Here is a 24,704-nt window from a genome sequence, read left to right on the forward strand (position 1 = left end):
CCAGTACAGAGAGACTACAGTACAGAGAGACTCCAGTACAGAGAGACTACAGTACAGAGAGACTACAGTACCAGTACAGAGAGACTCCAGTACAGAGAGACTCCAGTACAGAGAGACTACAGTACCAGTACAGAGAGACTACAGTACAGAGAGACTACAGTACAGAGAGACTACAGTACAGAGAGACTACAGTACAGAGAGACTACAGTACCAGTACAGATATACTACAGTACAGAGAGACTACAGTACAGAGAGACTACAGTACAGAGAGACTACAGTACCAGTACAGAGATACTACAGTACAGAGAGACTCCAGTACAGAGAGAGTATAGTACAGAGAGACTACAGTACAGAGAGACTACAGTACAGAGAGACTACAGTACCAGTACAGATAGACTACAGTACAGAGAGACTACAGTACAGAGAGACTACAGTACAGAGAGACTACAGTACAGAGAGACTACAGTACAGAGAGACTACAGTACCAGTACAGATAGACTACAGTACAGAGAGACTACAGTACAGAGAGACTCCAGTACAGAGAGACTACAGTACAGAGAGACTCCAGTACAGAGAGACTACAGTACAGAGAGACTACAGTACAGAGAGACTCCAGTACAGAGAGACTACAGTACAGAGAGACTCCAGTACAGAGAAACTACAGTACAGAGAGACTCCAGTACAGAGAGACTCCAGTACAGAGAGACTCCAGTACAGAGAGACTACAGTACAGAGAGACTACAGTACAGAGAGACTCCAGTACAGGTACAGAGAGACTCCAGTACAGAGAGACTACAGTACAGAGAGACTACAGTACAGAGAGACTCCAGTACAGAGAGACTCCAGTACAGAGAGACTACAGTACAGAGAGACTCCAGTACAGAGAGACTACAGTACAGAGAGACTACAGTACAGAGAGACTACAGTACAGAGAGACTCCAGTACAGAGAGACTCCAGTACAGAGAGACTACAGTACAGAGAGACTCCAGTACAGAGAGACTACAGTACAGAGAGACTACAGTACCAGTACAGAGAGACTACAGTACAGAGAGACTACAGTACAGAGAGACTACAGTACAGAGAGACTCCAGTACAGAGAGACTACAGTACAGAGAGACTACAGTACAGAGAGACTCCAGTACAGAGAGACTACAGTACCAGTACAGAGAGACTACAGTACAGAGAGACTACAGTACAGAGAGACTACAGTACAGAGAGACTACAGTACCAGTACAGAGAGACTCCAGTACAGAGAGACTACAGTACAGAGAGACTACAGTACAGAGAGACTACAGTACAGAGAGACTCCAGTACAGAGAGACTACAGTACAGAGAGACTACAGTACAGAGAGACTCCAGTACAGAGAGACTACAGTACCCAGTACAGAGAGACTCCAGTACAGAGAGACTCCAGTACAGAGAGACTACAGTACAGAGAGACTACAGTACAGAGAGACTACAGTACGCTACTGACACAGTACAGAGAGACTACAGTACAGAGAGACTACAGTACAGAGAGACTACAGTACAGAGAGACTACAGTACAGACAGTACAGATAGACTACAGTACAGAGAGACTACAGTACAGAGAGACTACAGTACAGAGAGACTACAGTACAGAGAGACTACAGTACAGAGAGACTACAGTACAGAGAGACTACAGTACAGAGGGATCACTACAGTACAGAGAGACTCCAGTACAGAGAGACTACAGTACCAGTACAGAGAGACTCCAGTACAGAGAGACTACAGTACAGAGAGACTACAGACCAGTACAGAGAGACTACAGTACAGAGAGGACTACAGTACAGAGAGACTACAGTACAGAGAGACTACAGTACCAGACAGAGAGACTACAGTACAGAGAGACTACAGTACAGAGATACTACAGTACAGAGAGACTACAGTACAGAGAGACTCCAGTACAGAGAGACTACAGTACCAGTACAGAGAGACTACAGTACAGAGAGACTCCAGTACAGAGAGACTACAGTACAGAGAGACTCCAGTACAGAGAGACTCCAGTACAGAGAGACTACAGTACCAGTACAGAGAGACTACAGTACAGAGAGACTCCAGTACAGAGAGACTACAGTACCAGTACAGAGAGACTCCAGTACAGAGAGACTCCAGTACAGAGAGACTACAGTACAGAGAGACTACAGTACAGAGAGACTACAGTACAGAGAGACTACAGTACCAGTACAGAGAGACTACAGTACAGAGAGACTACAGTACAGAGAGACTACAGTACAGAGAGACTACAGTACAGAGAGACTCCAGTACAGAGAGACTACAGTACAGAGAGACTACAGTACAGAGAGACTACAGTACCAGTACAGAGAGACTACAGTACAGAGAGACTACAGTACAGAGATACTACAGTACAGAGAGACTACAGTACAGAGAGACTACAGTACCAGTACAGATATACTACAGTACAGAGAGACTACAGTACAGAGAGACTACAGTACAGAGAGACTACAGTACAGAGAGACTACAGTACAGAGAGACTACAGTACAGAGAGACTCCCACTACTTTCCGTCAGGCTGTCTGTCTGCCTCCTGTAGTCCCAGAAGAAATGAGTTTAACAGTCCCCAGCTCTTGGCCAGAGAGGGGGTACAGGAGGTGGAGGGGAGGTGAGCGGGAGAGGCGTGTGTGTCACCTCTCTGTGGCATGTGGGAAATGTAATAAAAGTGAGCTAATGGGGGTTGTGGTGGAGTTTTGGGGCACATGGAGGAGTGGATAGTGGGCAGGCATTGGTGGGTAGAGGTGGTAGAGGTGGTGGTGGAGGTTGAGGAGGTATTGGGGGAGGGGTGATGGAGGATGAGGAGGTGTTGGGGGGAGGGGTGGTGGAGGTTGAGGAGGTGTTGGGGGGAGGGATGGTGGAGGATGAGGAGGTGTTGGGGGGAGGGATGGTGGAGGATGAGGAGGTGTTGGGGGGAGGGGTGGTGGAGGTTGAGGAGGTGTTGGGGGGAGGGATGGTGGAGGATGAGGAGGTGTTGGGGGGGATTAGACCATCTTATTAGACCCACAGGGGCTTGCTGGCACTCTCTCTCCCTCCATTCTATAGCTGCCGCAGATGGGGAACCCATACCGTGGTTTTTAGGGGCTGGGGGGAGGAGAGGAAAGGAGAGGAGAGGGGGAGGAGGAGTTAGAAGGGTCTGGGCCCACAAAGACTATTGCCAGGAAAGTTAAGGCTTTAGATTTATAACCTAATTATAAATCCTGTTAGCAGAAGGTACTGTACAGTACAGAGTAAACACACTAGCTGGCTGAACATGCCTGACGAGAAGAGACATGACGCAGGTATTGAAACAAACAAGTGTTTTAATATCGCTGTTCACTCTCTTCTCCGTACATAGAGGAGGTCCCAAATGGCACCCTATTCCATATATCGTGCACTATATTTGACCAGAGGTAGTGCACTATATAGGGAATAGGGTGCCATTTGAGAGGTCTATCCATTTAAAGCCCAGGATAATATTTATTTCCCACTTTAAAAGTGACTCCACATACAGTCCTGGTTAGGTTAGGTTCAATGTTCCATAACTCCACATACAGTCCTGGTTAGGTTCAATGTTCCATAACTCCATATACAGTCCTGGTTAGGTTAGGTTCAATGTTCCCTAACTAGTGATGACTCCAAAGGGCCTCAGGTCCCCAGATAGCTCTCTGCTCCACTCTTACGGGGAATGAAAGTGTTTCACCCTGACCCGATAGGGTTTGATTGACTCATCCCGGCCCAGGCGCGATCTCTTCCCTTTGCACCTGATTCCCGCTCGTCCCTGTTCTAACCCCGCTCTCGCGTTCTCCTCTCAGGGTTAATAGTGATGAAGTCATCTGGCCAGTCCAGGGAGGGAACAGGGGAAACCTGAGTGGCTGTTCAGGAAGGTGGCCAGAGCACTCACACAGACATCAGTCACACCGGGCCGACTGGGCGGGTGTCAAAGAGGAAGACAGCATTAATAAATATCATTAATGAAACCACATTAATGAGAGGAAGGGTTGATGGGTGATACAGAAGCCCGGGAGGTCAGAGGTCAGAGGTTAGAGGTAAGACAGTAAATGGCTCCTTCCCTCTGGGAGAAAGCATGGCTGGGGTTTTATGTTTAATCTATGTGGCAGCATTTTACCAAGTGGAACATTGAATGGTAAAAAACAAATAAACCTTGACAACCTATGTCATTACTACTGTCTATATTCTCCCTCCTAATAAATTGTGATTATCGTTAGTTATCATTACTTTTCCATCTTTCCAGCTCTTTTTGTTGATGTACTATATGGTTGATAGTTTGAGACAGGGTTGGTAAATCTGAAGGGCAGACTGTAGTCCTCTTCCTACACACTTTATACCATCCTCTGCTGTCAGAACACTAGGCCTACTACCAACAATACAGGTCAACACCTGCACTGACATAAAGACTGTTCTGTGGCCTGGCTACATGTGGCCGCGGGGAGAGAGAAACCAACGTGTGTTATTACAGGTTAATGCAGGTGGTGGTTAAGTCTGGGGGATGAGCACAGTCTGAGCCAAACACAACCATGTGTTAAAGTACATTAGAGATCATGATGAAGGGGTTTGGGAGAGACAGAGGATGCGTCCCAAATGGCACCCTATTCCCTTTATGTGCACTACTTTTGACCAAGGTCTATAGGGCTCTTGTCAAAAATAGTGCACTATATAGGGAATAGTGTACAATTTGGGACGTAACCACAGGCCTGCTGACGATCATCACCGTGGAAGGCCCGTCGGTCTGTGCAGTTGCGTCACTGTGGGTCCGAATACAGCCAGCCAGGGACATAAGTTTGGGCTCAGTTTAGTGGAGCTGAGTTAGATCTGGGAGAGTTTGAGCTAAAGTCATTCAGTCAGATGAAACCAGAGAGTAGAAGAGTGGGAACTTGGCCTGTATCACGGTGAGGGAATCTTTATCTCTCTTTCTCTCTCTTATCTCATTTGCGACCGTGTTGCTTTGTTAGCTGTAATACTTGATAGATTGATTTGGTTAGAGTTTCACAGATCCCTCCCTGGGTCTCTTAGATGTTTTGTTTTTTAATCATACAGACCGTTGTTTAGTAGTTTCATGTTTAGTGGATGTTGTAGAACTACAGCTCAGACCGACTGTATCATAGGTGAAGTCCATTGTTATGTACCACCATCAGTTGTTCTCTTCTCTGCTGTGTGGCTACTCTCAGCTGTGGCTGGCACAATGTACTGCTTGATTGTGAGTTCCATGAGTTCAACTCTCTCTGTAGTGAGTGTGTCTGTTGTTATGGTTACGAGCTATGTGTGTGGGGTGTATCTAACACTGTGTTTTAACCCTGTCTCTCTGACCTGCCTCTGCTAGCTACAGTACGTTGTCTTACTGTGACACACTGGAGCTGCGTCCCAGATGGCAACCTATTCCCTATATAGTGCACTTATTGTGACTTGGGCCCAAGTGCACTAGATAGATAATATAGTGCTATTTGGGAGGCAGCCTGCGGCCTCTCCTCTCCTCCTGATGGAGGTTAATTCAGTTAAAAGGTAGATAGATAGTAGAGACGGCCCTGCCAGCTGGACTCCTCTCACAACACAGGGCTGATAAATGAGCACTTTGCTGGGCCCCGAGGCCAGGCTGACTCTCTCTCTCTCTCTCTGTGTGTGTGTGGAGGGGAGACTGGAAGCTATCCACTCCCCCGCCTCTTCTCCCTCCACCCCTCTATCCCCCACTCCCCTGACGTTTGGCTGGCATGGAGCCAGGCAACATCAGCCCCAACCCTCAGCCACAGCCCCAGCCTCCCCTCACCTCCCAACCCTATAACCCATCCCCCAGCCCCAGACAGGCACATTAGTGGGTCTGCAGTGCAGAGCAGACAGTGGTGGATGGGGCAGTCACATTCCACTGCCTGGGTCTCGGCCCTGGCCTCTGTGGGAACGTGGCTCAGGACATGAGATTGCCTGCTGTGATTGAGTGGTGGGAGATAGACGGACAGCTGCCCAGCCTGATTGGCTCCCACTATCGCAGGGGAGGGGCCCCAGGTCTGGGTGTTGATTGACAGGTTGAAGGCTGAATGGGGAGGTGTTATGGTGGCCTGTCAGGGTCAGATGACTTCCTCAGACAGTAGAGCCACATGGAAGATGTCAGCAGTCTGGGGAATATTAGTGATGTCGTCTCAGACTGCTTTTAATCTGTTATGCGTAGTGTACATTTAGTAAGTGGGTCTAGACAGTAAATAGACATCTAATGGTGCTTTGTTGTAAGCAACAGACACAGTGGCCAGAATCACCATTGGTTTTCGTGCTTGCTTTTTTCACTAACCAGTTATGTGATTGATTGCCTCACTCACACTTCCATTTTACCAACTCTCACAGAGCTAATGGAGGTTAGGGCCAGACAGACAGGCAGACAGACAGACCCACCATCAGACTCCAGTATTCTCAACCCTCCAGTACTACAGCCTGGTATAACCGACCCTCTGAGTCTGTATACAGCTGCATACAGACAGACCTGATCTAACCCACTATGTTGTAGTCTAGACAGACCTGATCTAACCCACTGTGTTGTAGTCTAGACAGACCTGATCTACCCTACTGTGTTGTAGTCTAGACAGACCTGATCTAACCCACTGTGTTGTAGTCTAGACAGACCTGATCTAACCCACTGTGTTGTAGTCTAGACAGACCTGATCAAACCCACTGTGTTGTAGTCTAGACAGACCTGATCTAACCCACTGTGTTGTAGTCTAGACAGACCTGATCTAACCCACTGTGTTGTAGTCTAGACAGACCTGATCTACCCTACTGTGTTGTAGTCTAGACAGACCTGATCTAACCCACTGTGTTGTAGTCTAGACAGACCTGATCTAACCCACTGTGTTGTAGTCTAGACAGACCTGATCTAACCCACTGTGTTATAGTCTAGACAGACCTGATCTAACCTACTGTGTTGTAGTCTAGACAGACCTGATCAAACCCACTGTGTTGTAGTCTAGACAGACCTGATCTACCCTACTGTGTTGTAGTCTAGACAGACCTGATCTAACCCACTGTGTTGTAGTCTAGACAGACCTGATCTAACCCACTGTGTTGTAGTCTAGACAGACCTGATCAAACCCACTGTGTTGTAGTCTAGACAGACCTGATCTAACCCACTGTGTTGTAGTCTAGACAGACCTGATCTAACCCACTGTGTTGTAGTCTAGACAGACCTGATCTACCCTACTGTGTTGTAGTCTAGACAGACCTGATCTAACCCGCTGTGTTGTAGTCTAGACAGACCTGATCTAACCCACTGTGTTGTAGTCTAGACAGACCTGATCTACAGACCTGATCTAACCCACTGTGTTGTAGTCTAGACAGACCTGATCAAACCCACTGTGTTGTAGTCTAGACAGACCTGATCTAACCCACTGTGTTGTAGTCTAGACAGACCTGATCTAACCCACTGTGTTGTAGTCTAGACAGACCTGATCTAACCCACTGTGTTGTAGTCTAGACAGACCTGATCAAACCCACTGTGTTGTAGTCTAGACAGACCTGATCTAACCCACTGTGCTGTAGTCTGGTCTCTGTGGTATGTTAACCCCAGCCTCATTGTCTCATTGGTCACAGCACTACAGAGAGAGTCTAGGTCTGCATCCAAATCGCACCCTATTCCCTGTATAGTGCACTACTTTTGACCAGAGCCATATAGGGAATAGGGTGTTATTTGGAATGCAGGCAGGCCAGTGTAGGGCAGGCGCTGACTGACAGAAGTACTGTTGAGACTGAGGTGGAGGTGGAGGAGGCTGACATGGCTAATTGAGTGACTGTCTGTGGCTGACAAATAAAACAACAAATATTGCTGATGCACAACCACATTTCTAACTTGCACATTGTGTATTCTACTATTCTAACTCTCAACAGTTGAGACACAGACTGAGTTCACGTATGCCTGGAGCCGGCTCTGCCGAGGAGTGTTGAGTTGTGTGTGTTGGAGTGGTGTGTGTGTTGCTGTGTGTGTGTTGCTGTGTGTGTGTGTGTGGCTGTGTGTGTGTGTGTGTGTGTGTGTGTGTGTGTGTGTGTTGGAGTGGTGTGTGTGGCTGTGTGTGTGTGTGTGTGTTGGAGTGGTGTGTGTGGCTGTGTGTGTGTGTGTGTGTGTGTGTTGGAGTGGTGTGTGTGACTGTGTGTGTGTGTGTGTGTGTGTGTGTGTGTGTGTGTGTGTGTGTGTGTGTGTGTGTGTGTGTGTGTGCTGTGTGTGTGTGTGTTTGTAGAGTTGTATTAGTGCTGATGTTAAAGTACTTATAATAGAGAGGAAAGGCTTGCTTTAGTACAGAACAGGAACCATGACAGCAGTATGATCTATAAGGGGAATATCAGGTAGCACTGATCTATCCAATTAATATAGGAAACGCTGCTAAGAGGACCAAGACATTGGTTAACCTTTGATATGAATCCCTATGCTGTCAGGTGGTTCCTACAGTGCATTCGGAAAGTATTCAGACCCCTTGACTTTTTCCACATTTTGTTACGTTACAGCCTTATTCTAAAATTGATTAAATTAAACATTTTCCTCATCAATCTACACACAATACCCCATAATGACAAAGTGAAAACAGGTTTTTAGAAATGTTTGCAAAAAAAAAGAAATTCCCTTTGCTATGAGACTCGAAACTGAGCTCAGGTGCATCCTGTTTCCATTGATCATCCTTAAGATGTTTCTACAACTTGATTGGAGTCCACCTGCAGTAAATTCAATTGATTGGACATGATTTGGAAAGACACACACCTGTCTATAAGGTCCCACAGTTGACAGTGCATGTCAGAGCAAAAACCAAGCCATGAGGTCAAAGGAATTGTCCGTAGCGCTCCGAGACAGGATTGTGTCGAGGCACAGATCTGGGGAAGGGTACCAAAACATTTCTGCAGCATTGAAGGTTCCCAAGAACACAGTGGCCTCCATCATTCTTAAATGGAAGAAGTTTGGAACCACCAAGACTCTTCCTAGAGCTGGCCGCCCGGCCAAACTGAGCAATCGGGGGAGAAGGGCCTTGGTCAGGAAGGTGACCAAGAACCCGAAGGTCACTCTGACAGAGCTCCAGAGTTCCTCTGTGGAGATGGGAGAACCTTCCAAAAGGATAACCATCTCTGCAGCACTCCACCAATCAGGCCTTTATGGTAGCGTGGCCAGACGAAAGCCACTCCTCAGTAAAAGGCACATGACAGCCCGCTTGGAGTTTGCCAAAAGGCACCTAAAGGACTCTCAGACCATGAGAAACAAGATTCTCTGGTCTGATGAAACCAAGATTGAACTCTTGGGCCTGAATGCCAAGTGTCACGTCTGGAGAAAACCTGGCACCATCCCTACGGTGCAGCATGGTGATGGCAGCATCATGCTGTTGGGATGTTTTTCAGTGGCAGGGACTGGGAGACTAGTCAGGATCGAGGGAAAAATGAACGGAGCAAAGTACAGAGAGATCCTTGATGAAAACCTGCTCCAGAGCGCTCAGGACCTCAGATTCAGGATCTCAGACTGGGGCGAAGGTTCACCTTCCAACAGGACAATGACCCTAAGCACACAGCCAAGACAACGTAGAAGTGGCTTCAGGACAAGTCGCTGAATGACCTTGAGTGGCCCAGCCAGCTCCCGGACTTGAACCCGATCGAACATCTCTGGAGAGACCTGAAAATAGCTGTGCAGCGACGCTCCCCATCCAACCTGACAAAGCTTGAGAGGATCTGCAGAAAAGAATAGGAGAAACTCCCCAGGTGTGCCAAGCTTGTACCATCATACCCAAGAATACTCAAGGCTGTAATCGCTGCCAAAGGTGCTTCAACAAAGTACTGAGTAATAGGTCTGAATACTTATGTAAATGTTATCTCCGTTTTTTTTTTAATGATAAATGTGCAAAAATGTCTAAAAACCTGTTTTTGCTTTGTCATTATTGGGTATTGTGTGTAGATTGCTGAGGGGAAAAAACAATTTAATCAATTTTAGAGTAAGGCTGTAATGTAACAACATGTGGAAAAAGTCAAGGGGTCTGAATACTTTCTGAATGCACTGTAGTTAGTCTGAGAGCTAGCCAGAAAGGCATAAATAAACTCTATGGCTGTGTCAGAAACAGACTGAAACAGGCTTGACAGGCTGATGGTTTCACTAGGCTAGTTTCACACAAGACTCAACGTCCCATAGAAACAGCCTGCTACAGTAAATTACAACCTAGATATGATGAATGGCCCATACTTGTCACTCAAAACGTCCTACATTGTAAACTATGCAGGCCGGCTATGTGCATCAAATACCTGAGATACTGTTGTTTTGTTTTCCACATTGCTAAGTTGATACTGTGGCGTGTGGAGCGTGCTGCTAAGTTGATACTGTGGCGTGTGGAGCGTGCTGCTAAGTTGATACTGTGGCGTGTGGAGCGTGCTGCTAAGTTGATACTGTGGCGTGTGGAGCGTGCTGCTAAGTTGATACTGTGGCGTGTGGAGCGTGCTGCTAAGTTGATACTGTGGCGTGTGGAGCGTGCTGCTAAGTTGATACTGTGGCGTGTGGAGCGTGCTGCTAAGTTGATACTGTGGCGTTTGGAGCGTGCTGCTAAGTTGATACTGTGGCGTGTGGAGCGTGCTGCTAAGTTGATACTGTGGCGTGTGGAGCGTGCTGCTAAGTTGATACTGTGGCGTGTGGAGCGTGCTGCTAAGTTGATACTGTGGCGTGTGGAGCGTGCTGCTAAGTTGATACTGTGGCGTGTGGAGCGTGCTGCTAAGTTGATACTGTGGCGTGTGGAGCGTGCTGCTAAGTTGATACTGTGGCGTGTGGAGCGTGCTGCTAAGTTGATACTGTGGCGTGTGGAGCTTGCTGCTAAGTTGATACTGTGGCGTGTGGAGCGTGCTGCTAAGTTGATACTGTGGCGTGTGGAGCGTGCTGCTAAGTTGATACTGTGGCGTGTGGAGCGTGCTGCTAAGTTGATACTGTGGCGTGTGGAGCGTGCTGCTTGCCTCAATCCCTCATCTGAGACAGCTGAAAGAGGGTGAACGAGAGAGAGAGAGGAGGGAGGAAGGGAGGGGCGGGGGAGGAGGAGAGGGCTGATGCTCTCTCTCTCTCTCTCTCTCTCTCTCTCTCATCTCTCTCTCTCGTATCTCTCTCTCTCTCTCTCTCTCTCTCCTCTCTCTCTCTCTCTCTCTCTCTCTCTCTCTCTCTCTCTCTCTCTCTCTCTCTCTCTCTCTCTCCTCTCTCTCCTCTCTCTCTCTCTCTCTCCTCTCTCTCTCTCTCTCTCTCTCTCTCTCTCTCTCTCTCTCTCTCTCTCTCTCTCTCTCTCTCTCTCTCTCTCTCTCTCTCTCATCTCTCTCTCTCTCTCTCTCTCTCTCTCTCTCTCTCTCTCTCTCTCTCTCTCTCTCTCTCTCTCTCTCTCTCTCTCATCTCTCTCTCTCTCTCTCTCTCTCTCTCTCTCTCTCTCTCTTCGTGGTGACCCAGGCCAGCTGGCTGCTGGTCCCTCTGGGAATCATGAATGTGAAGGTTGTTAAAGAGACATGGAGGCCTGGAGGAGGCCTGGACACAGGCTGGACTGACTGACTGACTGCCTGGCTGACTGACAGCAGCTGGGAGATAGGGGAGGGGGTGAGAGAAGGGTAAAGGAAGAGTAGGAATGGAAAGAGAAAGGAGATGGAGAGAGTTAGCAGACAACATAACAAGACAGACAAATCTGAATTGAATGGATTGACAATATTAGTTAGTAAGTTTATACATTTTGTGCCAATGATGAAAATCCCATTAACACTACCGTAAATCAACAGTACAGTTCCTCTTTATGTTAACTGAGCACCTTTCAGAATGAAACCCCAGCCAATCCACTACAGTAATTACAGTGGCAGTCCCAGACTCAACACTCTCTCACACTGTTATTCCAAAACCTCCTCCCAAATGGAACAGAAAAATGAAAAGGTGCAGACATGTTTTTTTAATATTATGACTAAGTTAGTTCTCAACAGATCAGACGTGCAGTGAGTGCAGCAGACACGTTTTGGCACTTGTATGTTTGGATTCGGATTCGAGTGGGTGATTTTTCCCTTTCCTTGGGGGTTGTGTCTTTAAGTGTCTGCCCAAACAAACAGACACTTGAGGAGTGGTGTGGTGAGACTGGTAAACACCAGGAATACAAGAGCACCTTGAGAAGCCCTCTCTCTCTCTCTCTCTCGCTGCCTTTCTCTCTCGCTTTCTCTCTCTCTCGCTGTCCCCTCTCTCTCTCTCTCTCTTTCCACCCCTATCTCTCGCTGTCCCCTCTCTCTCTCTGCCTCTCTCTCTCTCATCTTTCTGTCTGTCTGGTCTCAGATCTTGGCCAGTTCTCAGAGCCTCTCAGTGAGTCTTAAGTAGACCACACGGTTAAAGCAACAAACCTGCCCCTGAGTAAACATAGAACAGACCAGCATCGGGCTCTCAGACAGCCAGAAAGACAGACAGACAGGCAGATGTATCCCTCATCCAGTTAGACCTGGAGAGCGAGATGGAGAGAGAGATAGAGAGAGAAATAATAATAATATGCCATTTAGCAGATGCTTTTATCCAAAGCGACTTACAGTCATGTGTGCATACATTTTTACGTATGGGTGGTCCCGGGAATTGAACCCACTACCCTGGGCGTTACAAGCGCCATGCTCTACCAATTGAGCTACAGAGGATCACCAGAGATGGAGAGAGAAATAGAGAGAGAGAGATGGACAGAGAAATGGAGAGAGAGATGGAGAGAGAAATAGGGAGAGAGATGGAGAGAGATGGAGAGAGATGGAGAGAGGAAAGGAGAGAGAAATAGAGAGAGAGATGGAGAGAGAGATGGAGAGAGATGGAGAGAGAGGAAAGGAGAGAGAGATGGAGAGAGATGGAGAGAGGATAGGAGAGAGAAATAGAGAGAGATGGAGAGAGAGATGGACAGAGAAATGGAGAGAGAGATGGAGAGAGAAATAGAGAGAGAGATGGAGAGAGAGATGGGGAGAGATGGAGAGAGAGATGGAGAGAGAAATAGAGTGAGAGATGGAGAGAGAGATGAGAGAGAGGAAAGGAGAGAGAGATGGAGAGAGAGATGGACAGAGAAATGGAGAGAGAGATGGAGAGAGAAATAGAGAGAGAGATGGAGAGAGAGATGGAGAGAGATAGAGAGAGAAATGGAGAGTGATGGAGAGAGAGATGGAGAGAGAGGAAAGGAGAGAGAGATGGAGAGAGAGATGGAGAGAGAAATAGAGAGAGAGGTGGAGAGAGAAATAGAGAGAGAAATAGAGAGAGAGGTGGAGAGAGAGATGGAGAGAGAGGAAAGGAGAGAGAGATGGAGAGAGAGATGGAGAGAGGAAAGGAGAGAGAGATGAAGAGAGAGATGGAGATGGAGAGAGAGGTGGAGAGAGAGATGGAGAGAGAGATGGAGAGGGAGATGGAGAGAGATATGGAGAGAGAGATGGAGAGAGAGATGGAGAGAGAGATGGAGAGAGATATGGAGAGGGAGAGAAAGAGGAAGATCACTGTCTAAGCTCTGAGAGAAAGGAAGGGAGAGAGAGAGGAAGAGAGAGATGGAAAGTAAGAAAGCAGAAGAGAGAGAGAAAGAGAGAGAGAAAGAGGGAGAGAGGGCTGTCAAGGATCAGCTCTGCTTTGTACCTCAGCCGTGACATGTGGATGTACAGTATAAAGATGAATGCAGCTGTGTATCATCTCACAGTCAATAGTCAACACACTTTCAGTTGACCTACAGTACCTGTTGCCAGTTAACTCAATGATAGACTGTCAAACAGACAAAGTCTGGCCTAAAGAGATGAATCATTTAACTCTATGGTCTGGCATAGTAAACACCTGAAGTTTTGTCCTGATGACCTGATGTCTTGACCAGGAAGAACTCCTGTCCCTAATCCCAGTGAATGATAGATACATGGCCACCATCTTGTTCTTCTCCATACAGAGGCTGAAGGCGGCGCTCGCGCACCACCCGGGAGCCATCGCCAACGGCAACATGAACAGCATGGGTCACATGATGGAGATGATGTCATCGCGGCAGCAGCAGGAGCAGGGGAGCGGCCATCACCACCTTCACCAGCACCTGCCGGCTCCGCTCCACAGCCACGCCTACCAGCACCACCCCCACCAGCACCACAGCGGGCACCACCACCCGCAGGGCCACAACCCCCACCACAACTCCCACCCGCCTCACCTCCACCCTGGGCACCCACACCAGACCTCCCCCTCGCCTCACCTCCACCCTGGGCACCCACACCAGACCTCCCCCTCGCCTCACCTCCACCCTGGGCACCCACACCAGACCTCCCCCCCGCCTCACCTCCACCCTGGACACCCGCACCAGTCCTCCCCCCACCCTCCACTTCACTCTGGACCAGGGTCACATTCACAGGTTAGCACTCACAAGTGATTATTTCCCCACGCATAGATACCAGAGCCAGAGGTAGCGGGAGGTAAATATCAGAACCATTCATGTATAGACAGAAGTTTATGAAGGTTTGTCACAAAACCAAAGCATGGCAAGTACCTACCGAAACCACATGTGAAGCCAAAAGCACCTACTTTAACCCAAAGCATAACAGTTCAGTCCTGTACTTTAATGGTCTGGTAGACAGACAGACATTAGTGGTTTGGTATAAATGCAGTAGAGGAAATTACACTTCAAATTCACTGTAAAGCGCCGGGGCTGGTCAGACACATTTTCCTTCAGCCGTGGGCCGTGGCCATACTGCCAAGAAGAGGTTAGTTACCTGGCAACAGACACAAAGGTCAGTTTTTCCTTTGAGGTTGGTCAGCTGCAGATCAGTCTCAGCGGTCAGGAGGGTCAGCTGGAGGTTGTAAACTGTCTGTCGTAAAGGATTCTCAGGGCGCGTTTGGAAGCTATGCCCCACACCCTTACTCTTAAGTGCCTCACACAGACTCGTTTGGGGAGTTTAGGCCTTTACTCTGTTAGGTTGCCATAACATATGCACTGGGCTTCAGTCAGTCAGTCCAGTGGTCACAACATGTTCCTGGTGTTGTAGGGTTAGGGTAATGTATAGACCAGGGCTTCAGTCAGTCAGTCCAGTGGTCACAACATGTTCCAGGTGTTGTAGGGTTAGGGTAATGTATAGACCAGGGCTTCAGTCAGTCAGTCCAGTGGTCACAACATGTTCCTGGTGTTGTAGGGTTAGGGTAATGTATAGACCAGGGCTTCAGTCAGTCAGTCCAGTGGTCACAACATGTTCCTGGTGTTGTAGGGTTAGGGTAATGTATAGACCAGGGCTTCAGTCAGTCAGTCCAGTGGTCACAACATGTTCCAGGTGTTGTAGGGTTAGGGTAATGTATAGACCAGGGCTTCAGTCAGTCAGTCCAGTGGTCACAACATGTTCCTGGTGTTGTAGGGTTAGGGTAATGTATAGACCAGGGCTTCAGTCAGTCAGTCCAGTGGTCACAACATGTTCCAGGTGTTGTAGGGTTAGGGTAATGTATAGACCAGGGCTTCAGTCAGTCAGTCCAGTGGTCACAACATGTTCCAGGTGTTGTAGGGTTAGGGTAATGTATAGACCAGGGCTTCAGTCAGTCAGTCCAGTGGTCACAACATGTTCCAGGTGTTGTAGGGTTAGGGTAATGTATAGACCAGGGCTTCAGTCAGTCAGTCCAGTGGTCACAACATGTTCCTGGTGTTGTAGGGTTAGGGTAATGTATAGACCAGGGCTTCAGTCAGTCAGTCCAGTGGTCACAACATGTTCCAGGTGTTGTAGGGTTAGGGTAATGTATAGACCAGGGCTTCAGTCAGTCAGTCCAGTGGTCACAACATGTTCCAGGTGTTGTAGGGTTAGGGTAATGTATAGACCAGGGCTTCAGTCAGTCAGTCCAGTGGTCACAACATGTTCCAGGTGTTGTAGGGTTAGGGTAATGTATAGACCAGGGCTTCAGTCAGTCAGTCCAGTGGTCACAACATGTTCCAGGTGTTGTAGGGTTAGGGTAATGTATAGACCAGGGCTTCAGTCAGCCAGTCCAGTGGTCACAACATGTTCCAGGTGTTGTAGGGTTAGGGTAATGTATAGACCAGGGCTTCAGTCAGTCAGTCCAGTGGTCACAACATGTTCCTGGTGTTGTAGGGTTAGGGTAATGTATAGACCAGGGCTTCAGTCAGTCAGTCCAGTGGTCACAACATGTTCCAGGTGTTGTAGGGTTAGGGTAATGTATAGACCAGGGCTTCAGTCAGTCAGTCCAGTGGTCACAACATGTTCCAGGTGTTGTAGGGTTAGGGTAATGTATAGACCAGGGCTTCAGTCAGTCAGTCCAGTGGTCACAACATGTTCCAGGTGTTGTAGGGTTAGGGTAATGTATAGACCAGGGCTTCAGTCAGTCAGTCCAGTGGTCACAACATGTTCCAGGTGTTGTAGGGTTAGGGTAATGTATAGACCAGGGCTTCAGTCAGCCAGTCCAGTGGTCACAACATGTTCCAGGTGTTGTAGGGTTAGGGTAATGTATAGACCAGGGCTTCAGTCAGTCAGTCCAGTGGTCACAACATGTTCCTGGTGTTGTAGGGTTAGGGTAATGTATAGACCAGGGCTTCAGTCAGTCAGTCCAGTGGTCACAACATGTTCCTGGTGTTGTAGGGTTAGGGTAATGTATAGACCAGGGCTTCAGTCAGTCAGTCCAGTGGTCACAACATGTTCCAGGTGTTGTAGGGTTAGGGTAATGTATAGACCAGGGCTTCAGTCAGTCAGTCCAGTGGTCACAACATGTTCCAGGTGTTGTAGGGTTAGGGTAATGTATAGACCAGGGCTTCAGTCAGTCAGTCCAGTGGTCACAACATGTTCCAGGTGTTGTAGGGTTAGGGTAATGTATAGACCAGGGCTTCAGTCAGCCAGTCCAGTGGTCACAACATGTTCCAGGTGTTGTAGGGTTAGGGTAATGTATAGACCAGGGCTTCAGTCAGTCAGTCCAGTGGTCACAACATGTTCCTGGTGTTGTAGGGTTAGGGTAATGTATAGACCAGGGCTTCAGTCAGTCAGTCCAGTGGTCACAACATGTTCCAGGTGTTGTAGGGTTAGGGTAATGTATAGACCAGGGCTTCAGTCAGTCAGTCCAGTGGTCACAACATGTTCCAGGTGTTGTAGGGTTAGGGTAATGTATAGACCAGGGCTTCAGTCAGTCAGTCCAGTGGTCACAACATGTTCCAGGTGTTGTAGGGTTAGGGTAATGTATAGACCAGGGCTTCAGTCAGTCAGTCCAGTGGTCACAACATGTTCCAGGTGTTGTAGGGTTAGGGTAATGTATAGACCAGGGCTTCAGTCAGCCAGTCCAGTGGTCACAACATGTTCCAGGTGTTGTAGGGTTAGGGTAATGTATAGACCAGGGCTTCAGTCAGTCAGTCCAGTGGTCACAACATGTTCCAGGTGTTGTAGGGTTAGGGTAATGTATAGACCAGGGCTTCAGTCAGCCAGTCCAGTGGTCACAACATGTTCCAGGTGTTGTAGGGTTAGGGTAATGTATAGACCAGGGCTTCAGTCAGTCAGTCCAGTGGTCACAACATGTTCCAGGTGTTGTAGGGTTAGGGTAATGTATAGACCAGGGCTTCAGTCAGTCAGTCCAGTGGTCACAACATGTTCCAGGTGTTGTAGGGTTAGGGTAATGTATAGACCAGGGCTTCAGTCAGTCAGTCCAGTGGTCACACCATGTTCCAGGTGTTGTAGGGTTAGGGTAATGTATAGACCAGGGCTTCAGTCAGTCAGTCCAGTGGTCACAACATGTTCCAGGTGTTGTAGGGTTAAGGTAATGTATAGACCAGGGCTTCAGTCAGTCAGTCCAGTGGTCACACCATGTTCCAGGTGTTGTAGGGTTAGGGTAATGTATAGACCAGGGCTTCAGTCAGTCAGTCCAGTGGTCACACCATGTTCCAGGTGTTGTAGGCCTATAAGACTGGCCTGGGTTATTAGCACTAGTCATGGAGGGCTGAAAGAACATCAGTCACACGGCGTAGCATCAACTAACGATACATACTGTTATTGTCTTTGGGTTTCTCCTACATTTGACATTGATTCAAACATTTGTCCCAGGACTGATGTTGACATGGAAGTGATGTGAATTACAATAAGGTTAAAGCTCAACTAATACCATTAATGTATATTGTAGACTGTTGAGCCATTAGGAACCCCCCCTCCCGCCATTTATGTTCCAAATAGATCCTTCTGTACCATTAAAACATTAAAACAACACTGGCTGTATACACAGCCGCCATCAAAGCAACTCGTATTTTCCACCATGAAAATGGTAATGATCTGAGGACTGAAAGCACTTGACCCATGCCAAGTCTATGTCAGGACCATTCAGTGGGCATACTGAGGGGTTTTAGAAAGCAAAGCAGGCTCTTTCTGACTGTGTGTCTGCGAGGGTTAGGCTGAGTGGAGGTGGGCGGTGGAAAACTGTGTCCTGACACTTCTTTAACAAGGCGGGCAGGGCTGCTCTGTAAATCAGTCCAGTTACTCACTCACCCACCCGCCTGCTCCTGACTGACTGACTGACTGACGCCCACAGACAGGGGAAGAAGAAGGGGTGGGGAGGGGGAGGGGGAGGGCATAATTTTGTTTTTAAGGAAGTGGCGAGACATGGAATAGCTACAGGAGGTAATATACAGTGGGGGAAAAAAGTATTTAGTCAGCCACCAATTGTGCAAGTTCTCCCACTTAAAAAGATGAGAGAGGCCTGTAATCTTCATCATAGGTACACGTCAACTATGACAGACAAAATGAGAAAAAAAAATCCAGAAAATCACATTGTAGGATTTTTAATGAATTTATTTGCAAATTATGGTGGAAAATAAGTATTTGGTCAATAACAAAAGTTTCTCAATACTTTGTTATATACCCTTTGTTGGCAATGACACAGGTCAAACGTTTTCTGTAAGTCTTCACAAGGTTTTCACACACTGTTACTGGTATTTTGGCCCATTCCTCCATGCAGATCTCCTCTAGAGCAGTGATGTTTTGGGGCTGTCGCTGGGCAACACGGACTTTCAACTCCCTCCAAAGATTTTCTATGGGGTTGAGATCTGGAGACTGGCTAGGCCACTCCAGGACCTTGAAATGCTTCTTACGAAGCCACTCCTTCGTTGCCCGGGTGGTGTGTTTGGGATCATTGTCATGCTGAAAGACCCAGCCACGTTTCATCTTCAATGCCCTTGCTGATGGAAGGAGGTTTTCACTCAAAATCTCACGATACATGGCCCCATTCATTCTTTCCTTTACATGGATCAGTCGTCCTGGTCCCTTTGCAGAAAAACAGCCCCAAAGCATGATGTTTCCACTCCCATGCTTCACAGTAGGTATGGTGTTCTTTGGATGCAACTCAGCATTCTTTGTCCTCCAAACACAACGAGTTGAGTTTTTACCAAAAAGTTCTATTTTGGTTTCATCTGACCATATGACATTCTCCCAATCCTCTTCTGGATCATCCAAATGCACTCTAGCAAACTTCAGACGGGTCTGGACATGTACTGGCTTAAGCAGGGGGACACATCTGGCACTGCAGGATTTGAGTCCCTGGCGGCGTAGTGTGTTACTGATGGTAGGCTTTGTTACTTTGGTCCCAGCTCTCTGCAGGTCATTCACTAGGTCCCCCCGTGTGGTTCTGGGACTTGTGATCATTTTGACCCCACGGGGTGAGATCTTGCGTGGAGCCCCAGATCGAGGGAGATTATCAGTGGTCTTGTATGTCTTCCATTTCCTAATAATTGCTCCCACAGTTGATTTCTTCAAACCAAGCTGCTTACCTATTGCAGATTCAGTCTTCCCAGCCTGGTGCAGGTCTACAATTTTGTTTCTGGTGTCCTTTGACAGCTCTTTGGTCTTGGCCATAGTGGAGTTTGGAGTGTGACTGTTTGAGGTTGTGGACAGGTGTCTTTTATACTGATAACAAGTTCAAACAGGTGCCATTAATACAGGTAATGAGTGGAGGACAGAGGAGCCTCTTAAAGAAGAAGTTACAGGTCTGTGAGAGCCAGAAATCTTGCTTGTTTGTAGGTGACCAAATACTTATTTTCCACCATAATTTGCAAATAAATTCATAAAAAATCCTACAATGTGAATTTCTGGATTTTTTTCTCTCAATTTGTCTGTCATAGTTGACGTGTACCTATGATGAAAATGACAGGCCTCTCTCATCTTTTTAAGTGCGAGAACTTGCACAATTGGTGGCTGACTAAATACTTTTTTCCCCCACTGTACATGTATGGATGGATGCCTGAGGGGGGGGGGGGGGGGGGGGGGGCATGAATAGTGACTTTAAACAGGTAGAGTAGGGACCATGAATAGTGACTTTAAACAAGTAGAGTAGGGGCCATGAATAGTGACTTTAAACAGGTAGAGTAGGGACCATGAATAGTGACTTTAAACAGGTAGAGTAGGGACCATGAATAGTGACTTTAAACAGGTAGAGTAGGGACCATGAATAGTGACTTTAAACAGGTAGAGTAGGGATCATGAATAGTGACTTTAAACAGGTAGAGTAGGGATCATGAATAGTGACTTTCAACAGGTAGAGTAGGGACCATGAATAGTGACTTTAAACAGGTAGAGTAGGGACCATGAATAGTGACTTTAAACAGGTAGAGTAGGGATCATGAATAGTGACTTTAAACAGGTAGAGTAGGGACCATGAATAGTGACTTTAAACAGGTAGAGTAGGGACCATGAATAGTGACTTTAAACAGGTAGTGTAGGGACCATGAATAGTGACTTTAAACAAGTAGAGTAGGGACCATGAATAGTGACTTTAAACAGATAGAGTAGCGATCATGAATAGTGACTTTAAACAGGTAGAGTAGGGACCATGAATAGTGACTTTAAACAGGTAGAGTAGGGACCATGAATAGTGACTTTAAACAGGTAGAGTAGGGACCATGAATAGTGACTTTAAACAGGTAGAGTAGGGACCATGAATAGTGACTTTAAACAGGTAGAGTAGGGACCATGAATAGTGACTTTAAACAGGTAGAGTAGGGACCATGAATAGTGACTTTAAACAGGTAGAGTAGAAGTATGAATGAATCATGTTTGGTAGAAGTAAGAACCAGGTAGGGTACAACCAAATCAGCTAGGTTAAGACGTTCATGAGAGATTAGGGTAGACGAGACATGGTTGAAGTCCTTCTTAGTGACCCACGTGTGTGACCTTGTTCTCTCTCTCTCTCTCTCTGTCTGTACCGCTCTCTCTCTCTCTGTCTGTACCGCTCTCTCTCTCTCTGTCTGTACCGCTCTCTCTCTCTCTCTCTCTCTCTCTCTCTGTCTGTACCGCTCTCTCTCTCTCTGTCTGTACCGCTCTCTCTCTCTCTGTCTGTACCGCTCTCTCTCTCTCTGTCTGTACCGCTCTCTCTCTCTCTGTCTGTACCGCTCTCTCACTCTCTGTCTGTACCGCTCTCTCTCTCTCTGTCTGTACCGCTCTCTCACTCTCTGTCTGTACCGCTCTCTCTCTCTCTGTCTGTACCGCTCTCTCTCTCTCTCTCTGTCTGTACCGCTCTCTCTCTCTCTGTCTGTACCACACTCTCTCTCTCTCTCTGTCTGTACCGCTCTCTCTCTCTCTCTCTCTGTCTGTACCGCTCTCTCTCTCTCTCTGTCTGTACCGCTCTCTCTCTCTCTCTCTCTCTGTCTGTACCGCTCTCTCTCTCTCTCTCTGTCTGTACCGCTCTCTCTCTCTCTCTCTCTCTGTCTGTACCGCTCTCTCTCTCTCTCTGTCTGTACCGCTCTCTCTCTCTCTCTAGTTGTCGCCGGCGGCCCAGCAGATGCAGCCGAGCCAGACGATGCAGTCTCCGCCCCCTAGCGGTGGGCGCCGCAGGCGGACGGTGGACGAGGACCCTGACGAACGGCGGCGGAAGTTTCTGGAGAGAAACCGAGCGGCGGCCACGCGATGCAGACAGAAGAGGAAAGTATGGGTCGTGTCACTGGAGAAGAAGGCTGAAGAGCTCACCCAGACCAACATGCAACTTCTGGTAAGATATATGTGGACTGGATGATTATGTCCAAATGGCACCCTAGTCCCTATTTACTGCACTACTTTTGACCATGGACAATAGGGCTCTGGTCAAAAGTAGTGCACTATATAGGGAATATGGCGCTATTTGGGACGCACCCTATGTCTTCACATTGGAATGGACTTTTATGTTCAAAAAGCAGGGAATAGGAATTGTAATAAATATGTTCTCCCTCCGTAGGGGCTTGTTACAGTTCAGTCTGTTGTTCCGTAGGGGCTTGTTACAGTTCAGTCTGTTGTTCCGTAGGGGCTTGTTACAGTTCAGTCTGTTGTTCCGTAGGGGCTTGTTACAGTTCAGTCTGTTGTTCCGTAGGGGCTTGTTACAGTTCAGTCTGTTGTTCCGTAGGGGCTTGTTACAGTTCAGTCTGTTGTTCCGTAGGGGCTTGTTACAGTTCAGTCTGTTGTTCCGTAGGGGCTTGTTACAGTTCAGTCTGTTGTTCCCTAGGGGCTTGTTACAGTTCAGTCTGTTGTTCCGTAGGGGCTTGTTACAGTTCAGTCTGTTGTTCCGTAGGGGCTAGTTACAGTTCAGTCTGTTGTTCCGTAGGGGCTTGTTACAGTTCAGTCTGTTGTTCCCTAGGGGCTTGTTACAGTTCAGTCTGTTGTTCCCTAGGGGCTTGTTACAGTTCAGTCTGTTGTTCCGTAGGGGCTTGTTACAGTTCAGTCTGTTGTTCCATAGGGGCTTGTTACAGTTCAGTCTGTTGTTCCCTAGGGGCTTGTTACAGTTCAGTATGTTGTTCCGTAGGGGCTTGTTACAGTTCAGTCTGATGTTCCGTAGGGGCTTGTTACAGTTCAGTCTGTTGTTCCGTAGGGGCTTGTTACAGTTCAGTCTGTTGTTCCGTAGGGGCTTGTTACAGTTCAGTCTGTTGTTCCGTAGGGGCTTGTTACAGTTCAGTCTGATGTTCCGTAGGGGCTTGTTACAGTTCAGTCTGTTGTTCCGTAGGGGCTTGTTACAGTTCAGTCTGTTGTTCCGTAGGGGCTTGTTACAGTTCAGTCTGTTGTTCTGTAGGGGCTTGTTATAGTTCAGTGTGTTGTTCCCTAGGGGCTTGTTACAGTTCAGTCTGTTGTTCCCTAGGGGCTTGTTACAGTTCAGTCTGTTGTTCCCTAGGGGCTTGTTACAGTTCAGTCTGTTGTTCCGTAGGGGCTTGTTACAGTTCAGTCTGTTGTTCCGTAGGGGCTTGTTACAGTTCAGTCTGTTGTTCCGTAGGGGCTTGTTACAGTTCAGTCTGTTGTTCCGTAGGGGCTTGTTACAGTTCAGTCTGTTGTTCCGTAGGGGCTTGTTACAGTTCAGTCTGTTGTTCCGTAGGGGCTTGTTACAGTTCAGTCTGTTGTTCCGTAGGGGCTTGTTACAGTTCAGTCTGTTGTTCCGTAGGGGCTTGTTACAGTTCAGTCTGTTGTTCCGTAGGGGCTTGTTGTAGTTCGAGGAGGCAGACACTCACCCCACACTCATAGATTTTCAACCAGAAATCAAAACCATCCCCTGAAATTGTCTGTCTTTTGACATTCCTAACAATGAGCTGTTACATTTATTTGCCGTAGTGTTATTAAATTCAAATTAAGATAGAAATCTTAATCCCGTAATTGTACATTGTTTTAGCAATGATAATAAACTTAATTGCAGTAATTATTTATTGTGGGGTTTGCAGTGAGGCTTAAACAAGCTATTTTCATTTTATTAAGAATGTGCCTTTATTAAGGATCTATTCAATACAAAAATAAGCTGAATTTATTCACCAAGCAAAGATAATCACTCAGTACAGCTAACAGTAAATCACTCTTATTGTGCTCAAAATGTGTGTTGGCTGGGTAACTGTAAATCACTTTGTGAAAACTGCTGATGTAAAACGGGCTTTCTAAAACACATTTTATTGACTGACTTGTTTTCAGAATGAGGTGACAGTGCTGAAGAACGAGGTGACCCAACTCAAGCAGCTCCTCCTCACCCATAAAGACTGCCCCATCACCACTCTGCAGAAAGACTCCCAAGGTTACCTCAGTGAGTAGCTTGTTCACACACGCACACATGCACTCTTCAACACAAACACATGCGAAACCCCCGAAACACACACACTAGTCCCTGTGCCTTGTCACTAGTATGCAGCTAAACCTGCATAGAGAACCTCCCCAGCTGTCCTGCCATACACACAGGGTGTAGGTATGCTGGCGGGAGCCACGCTGTTTCATGGATGCGGGGGAGGGAGGCACTAGGAGAGCACCTGGCCTGGAAGTCTGGTACTGGTCCTCACAACCCCAGAACATGAGGCCTGTTTTTCCATCAAAAGTGGACCGGAGTCGTAGAACTGAACCACAGCCCATGGTCGCTGCAGAGATTCCACGGAAGAAAGACGTCACAGACTGCTGACCGACGTCCAAACTCCCATGTCCCGTCCCGCCGGTCCCGGTCCCCCTGCTGGTTATTGGACTGTTCCACAGCAGCAGAGTATGAGATCAGAACCCCACCCTCTGATATGGATAGGGGTGACATTTCCATGTAATTAGGAGAAGACAGAAGACCCTCCCTGTGCTGTGAGGCTTCAGCAGGCAGGCAGGGGAAAATCAGGCTCACTTCCCCTCGCACTGCCCTGCTCTCAACGGCTCCTTGTGTAGAGGGGGAGTAGACTGGGCTGGACTGACTGACTGGGAGAGACTTGCATTGATAAGCCCAGTCTGTCTGTGTACAGATGTCACTCCTAGTATGTTGTGAAAATGTATCAAACAGGTTTTTTCAAAGGGATAAA

The 24,704-nt window shown here is 47.6% G+C and overlaps 1 protein-coding gene across 1 annotated transcript in view; it reads left to right on the forward strand.

The window, feature by feature from the left end:
• Positions 1 to 24,704, forward strand: part of LOC311120316 (cyclic AMP-responsive element-binding protein 5-like) — a gene marked incomplete at its 3' end in the record, with an annotated part of 54,418 nt that overhangs the window by 28,684 nt on the left and 1,030 nt on the right. Inside the window, exons 6-9 of the mRNA XM_084194938.1 lie at positions 10,245 to 10,951; positions 13,855 to 14,345; positions 21,701 to 21,928; positions 23,854 to 23,962. Coding sequence (XP_084051064.1) covers positions 10,245 to 10,951; positions 13,855 to 14,345; positions 21,701 to 21,928; positions 23,854 to 23,962 — 1,535 coding nt within the window. The remainder of the gene's footprint in view (positions 1 to 10,244; positions 10,952 to 13,854; positions 14,346 to 21,700; positions 21,929 to 23,853; positions 23,963 to 24,704) is intronic.

Source organism: Coregonus lavaretus (assembly GCF_964263955.1).
Source record: "Coregonus lavaretus genome assembly, contig: HAP1_SCAFFOLD_166, whole genome shotgun sequence".
Classification (NCBI taxonomy): Eukaryota; Metazoa; Chordata; class Actinopteri; order Salmoniformes; family Salmonidae; genus Coregonus; species Coregonus lavaretus.